The 10,890-nt window shown below is 39.2% G+C and overlaps 1 protein-coding gene across 3 annotated transcripts; it reads right to left on the reverse strand.

The window, feature by feature from the left end:
• Positions 1-4,471: 4,471 nt before the first annotated feature.
• Positions 4,472-10,890, reverse strand: nod2 (nucleotide-binding oligomerization domain containing 2). 3 transcript variants are annotated; one of them, XM_043243774.1, is made up of 11 exons: positions 10,274-10,890; positions 9,421-9,948; positions 8,504-8,630; positions 6,425-8,189; positions 6,056-6,139; positions 5,880-5,963; positions 5,666-5,749; positions 5,496-5,579; positions 5,244-5,327; positions 5,058-5,141; positions 4,472-4,609 (listed from the first exon to the last, which is right to left on the reverse strand). In XM_043243774.1, the coding sequence occupies exons 2-11, from the start codon at positions 9,898-9,900 to the stop codon at positions 4,537-4,539; spliced, it is 2,949 nt and encodes a 982-aa protein (XP_043099709.1). In that variant the 5' UTR covers positions 9,901-9,948; positions 10,274-10,890; the 3' UTR covers positions 4,472-4,536. The 3 variants fall into 3 exon arrangements, with proteins under 3 accessions (XP_043099709.1, XP_043099710.1, XP_043099707.1); XM_043243775.1 differs by having other exon boundaries at positions 10,268-10,890; XM_043243772.1 differs by having other exon boundaries at positions 10,264-10,889.

Raw genomic sequence — 10,890 nt, forward strand, 5'->3', positions numbered from 1 at the left:
CCTCAATTCCTGTGTTATGTGCTTATTCACGTCACCAAAAGAAAATTTCAGAATTCACATCTGACCTTAAACTAGAAGAGAAAATATGAAAAGTTTTAATAGGCCCTTTGTTAAAATATATATATATATTTAACAAATTTACATAATTATTGTCAGATAGTATTCAAATACGTTATTGATTTAAAATGACACCAAACCGTTTTTTTTAATCTTTTCATTCAGTAAATTTTATCTTTTCATTCTAGGGGATAAATAGAAGCTGTACTTGTATGGCTGGAAATAGCTCTCTGGAGGTGTTACAATTATGGCTTCTGAATGAACCGACTACCCTTAAAGGGAATTTAGTACCCTCTGTGTTGCCACCTAAAATTACCAGCTCTGACCGATCCTTCTTAAACACACACATTCAGAGCACGCTGAATGCGGTTCTGTTCTTAACACACAAAAGTTGTCCTAAACAGCAGCGCATGAGTGAAGTGATCTGAATGTAAACACCATGGCGTCAGATAGACTGCTGCAAGACACTAAGAGCTATCTGTTTCAACCTCCTATACACCACAAGACTTTAACGGTCTACATTAACAGTCTACCTACTCCTCATCTCAGCTTTTTTTTGGTTTGTTTTTTTCCCCCATCCAACTTTTTAAGGAGAATTCAGCACATCACATTTTAAAACTCCCAAAAATGTATCATATTTAATAATATATATTTAATCCTATTTAATGATGTCATCATTCTCGTTATCAGTTGTTTTTCAAAGGTACAAAACAGATTTCAGTACTTTAATAAGTTGGTATATTAACATCATATCAGATAATGAAATTATAGTATTTAACTGTATATTTAAGTTAAAACAGTAAAACCTAAAACATTGTTACCATATTTTTATGGTATAATTACGGCAACCAGATCTGTCAGTTTTTGACTGTGAATTTTATGGATTTTTTTGGCATCTTTTAAATATCTTCTGTTGTATTATATGAAAGAAAGTAAGTCCCGCAGTTTTGGCACAACATGGGGGTTAGTAAATGATGAAATAACTTCATTTCTGAGTGAACTATTTCTTTAAGCAACATCACATGACAAACACTGACTAGGCTTCATCAATGACCACGTCACTAGAATAACCAGCCAACACACTTGTATCAACACACAGCCTGTGTGACTGTTCGGTTTTTCCCCAGCAGCAGGGGAATTCATGCAGCAAATTAAATCTCACTCAGAGCTTCCTGTATGCACAATAAGGGTGCACAAATACAACTACTGCATAATGACTAATATTGAGAATACAAAGACGAGACAGAGAAGGCTTTACTGCATGACCTTTTACTAATATTGCACAGCATCTCCTGTCTGAAATGTAAGAAAAATCCAGCAGTTCAGATCGTCTGGCAGTGATTTGGGCCATCCTAAAACGGCCAACACAGTTAAAAAAATAAATAAAAATCATCCCATTGTCTGCCATGCTGGTAAATATTAGAGATCTGGGTGAATGCATCAATGGGTTTCAAGTTCAAAGCCTGCTTGATTTGATCAAGAAGGTCAGTAATACCTGGACAAAGCAATCTGTTAGCATTCACATACATCTCAATGGCACTTGTTTGCCTGTTATTTTAAGTCAATCATCAGAGCTGTCACTGGGCGAGGTGACCTATGTTTTTTTATCCTCTTTCTCTCTCTCAGTTTTTCCATTTATATGAGTTTGAATATTCAAAGATATTCAAGCATATAACTTGCTGTCGTAAAGACACACAGTCAATATTCACAGACCATTCAAAAAATGGTGGATGGCTTACATTTCACGTACACGTAGAGGCCTCTTTTGCGATTGTTTTGGTGGGCTTTTATATGTAAGCCATCCACCATATTGTAATGGTATAATTACCATAGTAATCAATGAATATTTGAAAGATCCTGCACGAAACGCTCAGCAGCTCTGTGCGAACCTACAGTATTGTCAATAATATCAAGTTGACCAATCCAAGATGGGGCCACATCGACATGCCTGGAGCCATAGAGATATGTATACATAGATGCTTCATTAGTTTTTATAGGCCGCGAAATGTAAGCTCTTAGCTGTATTGTTGCAGTCTTTACTTGACATCATTCACCACAGTAATCACTGAATATTCGAAAGATGTCACAATACTTCACATAACGGCACAACAGTTCTGTGAAAACCCACAGTATTGTGAAAGACGTCAAATTTACCATTCCAACATGGCGGCAGCATCGATGTGCCTTTGAAGTGGTCCAATGAGGCGTCTATGGCATGAGTCAGTCCAATGGGGTATCTATACGTAGCTATGTTATGCATCGCGGCCCATAGAAACAATATATACATATATATATATATATATATATATATATATGGTGGTATTTCTGACTGTTGTGTGTACAGGTTGTTCTTTTATTCTGTATTCGTTTGAAAAAATAAATAAAGTTACAAAATATAATTAATCTGAGCTGTGAAGCGCATGACATTTAATACAAGGCCCCCTAAGAAACAAGGGAACACAACTCTGAGAAATAAATCATTTTGAGAAACTCCAGCGGCCTGTTTTATAAAACAAGTTTATCGTACAAGCCAGGTTTCAGTTAGTCTGACTTACTGTCAGTTTGTTTGGTTCAGAATAAGTCAGAATAAGCCTGGCTTGGTAAATTTGTTTTATGAAACGGCGCAGCTTTGAGCAGAAATGTTTATGTTTACAAGTTTTTCCTTCAACAGTATCCTTCTTTTAATATTTAACAGACAGTGATCTGTCTGAAGTTGATGCTTGGTCAAAAAAAAAAAAAAAAAAACCCGAAAAACATGCAGAGCTGGGAACACCCATCTGTAATAATAATACATTAGCAATATGAAAAAGCTGTAAGTGCAATTACTTAATTCATTATGTAACACATCAGTGTAAACACCACATCAGCGTTCTTTCTCTACACAGTAACTGTGACTGTTGGGAGAACACGATGCAGCAGAGATGGACAGGCCTTACAATAAATGTCACTGATCAGGTACAGGATGCAAACGAACAGCTTCCTATTAAGCTGTTATTCCTAGCCCTAGAGCTCGGTTTAGATATAATGTCATCGCTGGATAACGCTGTGTTGTCATGTATGATCAGTGGATCCTGTTACAGTAACAGATCTAAAGCTGATCATGTATCAGAGTCAGACTCTAGAGGTAAACAGGTGACATCAACACGAGCCGATCAGACTGCTCTTACCTGAGGTTTAAATAACTCGGTATTCACCGGTCGGTCTTCGATGGCATTTGGAAAAAGATTATTCCAGTGAAGCTCTCGTGGCGCTGCTAGTGATGATGGTGTTTATGTGACATTGTCGGATGGGCTTAGCTGAAGCCAGCGCTGGCTACACTCCGCATTACTACCGGTTAATGGAGGGTCAGCCGCCTCCTCCGTGCACTTTAAAACCGCTGGAAACAATGATGGCGAGACTTTGAGGGAGACGAGAAAAAATCCAGTAAAATTCGTTGAGCCGAAGCCGTCGTTTCATTTGAAATCAGTGTGAGTATTATTTACAGTGTGTGAATGTGTGTCTGACGGTTCAAACAAACATGCTACACTAGTGGAGAGAAACTTGCTTTCCTATTGGCCAAAGAGTGACAGCTACAGCTCTCATTGGTCATCTCGGATGTCTTTTATTTCGCCCCGCCTCTTGGGGTTTTCCAGTGATTTGGCCGAGGAGTTTAAGGAACTGGCAAAGTGACAGGTTGTACATTACAGTTGATTTCCTTTCAGTTCTTCCCATTTAGGTCTAAATGCTTATTGAAAATATAAATGCTTAATCATTTTTATTAACCATCATTTTTACATGGATCCTATATGGAAGCTCTTGTGTCAGTAAACAAATGTTTAATGAATTTTGTATGCAAACAAATTATATATTATACAGCTTAATATAAGTCATAAAATGTGTAATTAAAGCAAAGGAATTCAAAACCATCAAAACAATGGTTCAAGTAACAGACCTTAAATACACTATGAATTTGCAATACCATCAACTATTATCTATGTGCAATAAATGTAAACTGGGAATGAATGCAAAGGATAGTACCAGATAAATCTTGTCTGCTACATGTCCCACCTTTAGAAATTCCATTTGTGTGCCATGGCTCGACAGTTTAAATGTTACTTAATTTATGCGGTTTTCTTCTACATAGAAACTTTTACAGCACTTTTCAAGTACTGTAAATGCTACATAGGATCTCAGACAGTCATTGTTAAGCACCATGTGACGTTCTGGGCAGCGTTTCTCAAAAGCATCGTGAGCATCAATGGATGCCACCAATGGCTCTACAATCAATTCAGGCTTATGATGCTTTTAGGAAATGCTGCCCCGATTGGTACCGTAGATATTTCGATTAACTCAATATAAACATTTTAGCCACAAGACAGGCAGTTTCGACTCGCCAAGCCGTGGATTCCTGCATGTGCCTGCCTCAGCTAGGTCTAGTTTTTTTTTTTTTTTTTGACGAGCTTTGGATTTGATGGCAGGCATTACAGAGCCGTCTTGCTTTCAGAAAGTCAATCTGCTTTCTTGCTTGCTCAGCTCCTCCTCTTCCTCTTGGCTTAGATCATTTCCTCTCAGCCTTTAAGAGCACAAAGCAAAAAGACTTTGTATTAAGAGCATTATTCACAACACAAACCATTCATCGGGTATGGGTATTAATGTAAAAATGCATTTAATTTCTATTACACATACAGTTTTTCTTAAATGTCCAATGAATGTTTTTTGCCCAAAATATTGCACTCAATAAGTACTGCAAATGTATAACTTTCACGTGTAACAACTTGAGCATGCTATTGTGCTTCTATTGTGTTCACCTGTTTGTAGTAAGACTGTGGATTTAGTTTGGCAGACAGAATTTGTAAATATTATAACTTTAGAGGGTTTGGACTGGGCGTGTAAAACCAAAATAAAATGCCACTCTTATACACATTTGTCTGACTGGACTTTTGACTCAATGAACTGAGTGAAATGAATGAACTTATTGAGTAAAAACAAGCACACAGAATCATCTACAAGAAGCACCTTACCAGACTTCCTTAACACTAGAGTTCATTTTGAGTGCCTTTATTAGACACTCAACCCCCTCTCTGCTGATGCAGTTTTTGTTTAGCCTATAAGTGAAAGAGAGAGGACATGTAAATCTCGGGCATATACAGGCATGTAAATCTCTAAATAAATAAAAAATAAAAAAAGAAACAAAGTGGATTACTCACCACAATTCCTCCAGAGTTGTGCTCTGACTGATGAGTTTAGCCAGAGCACATGCACCTGCACTGCCCACACCATTATCCACCAGACTGAAACAAACCAGCATTATTACTACCCACAAAAATGAACACATGCTGCATAGCATTGCTCAGCACTAAAATTATCTTGATCTGACCTGGCAACCTTTAGAATAAACTAGCTGAATGTTCATACTAAACATTCTATATGGAATGCGGAATTATAGTAATATAGATTACCTTAGCCATATTAGTGTTGTGCTATTTTTCAGCGCAGCTGCCAGGGCCTCAGCTCCCCTATCCCCAATTTTATTACCCCATAATCTGGAAATGAAAAATCAGAATGGAAATACAATTTAGGCACAGTGCTTGTAATTACAAAAATAAATTCCTCTCATTGTTGACCTCACCCAAGAAACTGCAAAGACTGGTTGTAGCTTAGGCCTTCTGCCAGCTCTTCTGCTCCCTGTGACGTGATGTTATTATTTCCAAGCCTACAAAGCATTTATATATTTTGCATGATAAATGAGTTTCTACATGTGCAGTACATCCTAAAAAATGTTATTCAAATCACCCACATCCAACAGGGCAGATTTAATTACCTGACCTGAAATAAGCACTGACCTCAAAGACAGGAAGTTCTGTTTTGATTTTAACAGCAAAGCAAAGTGTTGGGTACAAGCGTCTGTTAGGTTGTTGTTGAAAAGCCTGAAGAAATATTAAAATGCAATTATTCCAAGTAAAACAATAACATATAAGTTATTTGTAAAATGCAGAGCTAAGATGTTTAATATTCTCACGCTATTTTTTGGAAGCTTTCACACTTCATTCCCTTTTCCAGTATTTTCCGGATTCCTTCATCTGATATGTTATTGTTCCTTAAACTGAAAGATTCAAACACTCAATTAATTTGCAAAACAGATTTCAGAAAGAAAGAAAAACACAAATATCTGTCACCATGTAATTTTCCAGATATTACTCCAAACCTGTATTACCTCCTTCTTCTTATTTTAGTTTTTGTTTGTCTTATTTTATTTTTGGGCTCCAAACTATATTGTACTTCATTGACTTGCACTGTATTAACTTTCATGTTCCACAATAAACCATACAGGTTTGGAATGTCGAAAATTTTTGGGTGAACTATTCCTTTAAACTAAATTTCATCTTACTAAAGGGAGTGACAAATATGTAGACATGGAAGAAGCTGCTCCGCTCCCACATCTCCCACTGAATTGTTATCCAACTGGAGCCCAACAGGATTCCGCAGGAACTTCAGCACATATGCCAGCGCAGTACATTCCACAGGACCAATGTTACAGTAGGTGAGCTTCAAGTGCTCAACATCCAACTTAGCCATGGAATCTTGAGCAATACTGTTGTCTTGCATTTCATAGATGCACTTAATTAGCCAAACAAAACTTGGCATTGCATGCATGCTCTTCTTTTCACCCTCAACAGGACGAGGAATGGACTTGAAATGTCTCTGCATACCTTTAGACAAAGACTTCACTACCTGCTTTACCTTGCGTTCCCGTAAAGCAGTAGGACAGCATTCCAGCAAGAGATTAAGGTGTCGCTGGGATAAAAGTCCTGACACAAACTGAGCTGTAATCTGGAGGTTTGGTGTCTCTGTCACAGGGGACTCCACCTCCTCTACAGAACTGTCAATACAGTGTCCCAGACATCTTTGAGACCGACCCGACAACTGCCTGTTCTGGGGCTGAAAGAGTCTGGAGACGGCAGAACGGTCGCTGTTACGACTGAGAACGACATAGAGAGCAGCGAAGAAGCATTGTAAGGTGATGTGCAGAAATTCATAGCGTTTACAATCTGTAACAGACAGGTCATTGCAGTAAATGAGGAAACCCAGGCTGACATCCTGTTCTGTCAGCATATTTCTTTGCAGCTCATATCCTGAGAACACATAACAAGAGGCCTCCAGACCTTCCAGTGCCAGCTGTCCAAGTTTTAACACTGTCTCCAAATGTTCCTCCAACCAGGCCTTTCTCAGGACTCCTTGGGGCTGAGATGACTTTCGCTGGAAGAAATGCTGTAAGACCAGGAGGTAGACATCGGTGATAGTCTGAGGAATACCATCTTGACTACCCAGAAGCTCCTGGTGGCACTTGGTCACAATCCAGCAGAAGACTGGGATGTGGCAAAGACCTAATAACACTGTGTTAGCCTGGAGGGATTCTATGACACGTCTAGCCATAGCAGGGTTGTTGTGATGTTTCTTAACAAAGCAGTTAATGCCTCCAGGAGAAAACCCCTTCAGGAACACTTCTTTCCGGAGATAGTGCTTCAACGATGGGCCCACAGCCTGTGGCCTGCTAGTGACCACCTTTGTAACTCCCTTCATTAGCGTCCCCTGTAAAATATTGAAGAGCAAAATAGGTATAGGCACTTGCTTTGTGGGGCAGCAGTGGCGTTCTTCATCTGTGAAACCCTGTTTAAACTCATCAAGCCCATCAAAGGTAAAAAGGACCAAATTGGGATGGTCTAGAATGAACTGGAAAACCTCATCCTGACCTCGATCAGGCCAGCAGCAGTGCAGGAAGAGGAGATCTTTCAGTGACAGCTCCCTGTGCTCTGCGTTCAGATTGCGGCAACTGAAGGGGAACAGCAGGAAAGTGTTTGTGAGCAAAGCTTCTCTTGCCCAGAGCAAGTGCAGTCGCTGAAGCAGTGTGCTTTTGCCACTTCCTGCCTCCCCAGACACAAGAACTGTGTCAGCATCTTCATTAAGAGTCCCCAAGGGACCCACCACATCCTCCAGCCCTAGCGTAAGTGTTTCTCCAGAGCCATCCATCACTTCAAGAAGTCCGTCTGTGTAAATGTCATCCAAGGAGAAACGTCCTGTTCCACCATAGGTGCTAAGGGAATGGGACTGAGCAGCAACAGAGCTACGCAGCTTCTTCTGGTAGAGCAAACAATCTGGAGAAACAATGTAAGCAAAAGACTAATTGTATTGACAAATACATAGTTTGTATTCAGTACATTTACATGTTTTTCAGTGTGTAATTATGAGAAATAAAGAAAATAAGGAAATGTAAAATGTATTTTAAAAGCGTATTTATTATATTATTCATTTCACAATTAAGTTTAATATTGTCTCATCAATATAGTGATGACATAATTATAAATGGCAGCAACATTACGCCCATTTTTGTGCAGTTGACAGACAGTAACACCAAAGACAAAGACAAGCAAAGATACCCTGTCCACACAACTGAAAAAATGTCTCATACTGGCAGAAAGTTGATTTTCTTTATCTTCAGGGTTTGGTCTGGTTGTCTCAGTTTGCTCTAGATATTGTAGTAAGGTCTTTGCAGCAGTTTCGCCTTTAAATCTCACTTCGTCTAACAGCCTCCGAACCTGCCACAATCCAACAAGATGGAATAGACATTTACTCCTAACAAGTTTGAAATACAGAGAAGGCCAAACTTATCACAACAATTGGCATATTTAAGTGGTTTCATTTTTTTGTTGAATTGGCCATTACAATACCCATTAAAATGAACTATTCCTGGAACTACCTCTGATGAATGAAATAGACTGGAACACTGAAAATGATGGACTAGCCCCTTCAAAGTCCGAACCTCAACCCCATCAAGCAAATGTGGGACAAGTTGGAAAATAAACTTGACAGATCTATTGTAGATTTGAAAAGATTTGGCTTGAGTTGCAGAAGGCACGGTAACGTGTTCTAAGATGAAGTTCTCAGGAAAGACACTGACACTATGCCAGAGAGATGTGCTGCTGTAATTGCTTCAAATGGTGGACATACCAAATATTAAAGTTAAATAAATAAAAGCAGTAAGAATAACTTCATCTGATATCTGTTGTGCTCAGAGCATCCACTGCAATGTTTTATGAACATTATGAAATAACATCATGTTTTAGAGACAAAAAGGTCAATATTTTTTTTAGATCTGTCAGGTGTTCTCATAGTTTTGGCCACCACTGTATTTGCATGCCAAACTGGGTATGTATGAGATATACAGTATATCACAATGTGTTTAGCAGTTAATTCAACAGTTAGTACCAAGGAATAGTCATGGGAAAATTACGTCACAGTTACTCATGGGGCAGACTAAAATTCAGGGATTTCATAACACTATGGATTAAAATTAGTATGGATTAAAGTAGTATTCAATCAAGTTACCTGTTGTGAGGGAGTGTATACAGGTAGTTGCACTGCATCACAATCTTTAACAGTGAAGCAGCCAGTTGTCAGTAAAGCATTCAGTGCTCCATCAATATTATCTCTGAGCTTTCTCACTAATACTGGCCTGTCAGCCAGTAATGTTAAAGTTGCGGTGTCTGGTCTGTTCTTGCCCACCCCAGCACATTCTTTCCCAAAACACAGCCCAGCCTTCTGCTCCTCAGGTAAGACCTGGTTCATCGCAGCCAACAGAAAGCTGCACGCATCTTCTCCTTTATCATACACCACATCTAATAGTTTCCTGACGTTGAAACATAGAGGTTTCTCCGCCACTCGTATGCTTAGGTAATCCTCCCAGACGAGAACCTCCCAAGCCAGAAGCAGGTCCAGAACACAGTCCAGAGGTTCAACACTGCCTCCAACACACAGGACCGACAGAAGCTCGGCTCGTTGCTTTAAGATCAAATGGTGAGCAGTCATTGTGGCGCTCGGCGTCGTCTCAAAGCCAATAGCCACAATCAGAACCCTCTAAAGAGATGGGATAGTGAAGAACAATGTATATTTTTTGTAAATGTACATTGTGGCATTTACTAGACATCATAGAATTGGCATACATTGTATTGCAATATTGTGAACAGCTACATTTAGGCTACATATGGCACTCATTTCCTCATTTTTCCAAAAAGCGGTCCCTCCAACTGTGTTTCATTTGTTTATTCAAACTTAGGTCGAGATTAGGGCTTCATGCTTGCACATGTAGTTAAAAAAGGTACATCATCAAAATATATTTTGATGAAGCCTATTTCGCAGACATCAAGAAGAGTAATTTTAAGAAACACTTACCTACACTTACACTTATTGACTGAAATATATCCCAAACGTCATTGTCCCCCACTATGAAGGCAGGCTAAAACGACTCATTTCACTCGTTTCATTCATGATATGTTATTTGAAACACGATTACAAAGCTCAATTTACTAGATATTCCGTAACTGTGGTAAATACCCCAGTATATGAAAACAGCGCAAACACATGCTTATCCGTCCTTACAGACCGTTTCATCGTTTTATGGCAATGATCGTCCGAACTGAAAGTGAAAGAGGAGGCGTCGCTGTCCGGTCTTCAGGAAGTCCTGTTAAATCGGTTTCACATTTAAACCAGTCTTTGTTTGAAGTTGCTACACAGAAGCCAGCGGGTGTTGTGACACTTTGTTTGCACGTCAGCAAGTGATTGTTGTTTTGCAAAAAGTGACAAAAACTTTGATTTAATATGCCCGTCACGGTCTGCTCCAGTTTTAAAACGTTTTATTTAGGGTTCACGCATACTGCAGTAAGTTAGTGTAATACAAAGAGTGTTTTTACTAATTCCTTTTCCTAGCTGTAGCCTGTGACTTCTGCTGTCGCCTCAGGAGGGTGGTGCTCCACAGACACAGTTTCGGAGCGTTCCTATGCGGAAGTGAAAACTGTAGTT

This window comes from Puntigrus tetrazona, chromosome 7 (genome assembly GCF_018831695.1).
Source record: "Puntigrus tetrazona isolate hp1 chromosome 7, ASM1883169v1, whole genome shotgun sequence".
In the NCBI taxonomy this organism is placed as follows: domain Eukaryota; kingdom Metazoa; phylum Chordata; class Actinopteri; order Cypriniformes; family Cyprinidae; genus Puntigrus; species Puntigrus tetrazona.

What these genes read in the sequence shown, in the direction of transcription:
- nod2 (XM_043243774.1), bottom strand. Translation starts at nt 9,900, where the DNA reads ATGACTGCTCACCATTTGATCTTAAAGCAACGAGCCGAGCTTCTGTCG. An exon ending in CAGAACTTCCTGTCTTTGAG is followed by an intron (nt 5,750 to 5,879) that starts GTCAGTGCTTAT and finishes AATGCTTTGTAG; the next exon opens with GCTTGGAAATAATAACATCA. An exon ending in ACAACACTAATATGGCTAAG is followed by an intron (nt 5,328 to 5,495) that starts GTAATCTATATT and finishes GGTTTGTTTCAG; the next exon opens with TCTGGTGGATAATGGTGTGG.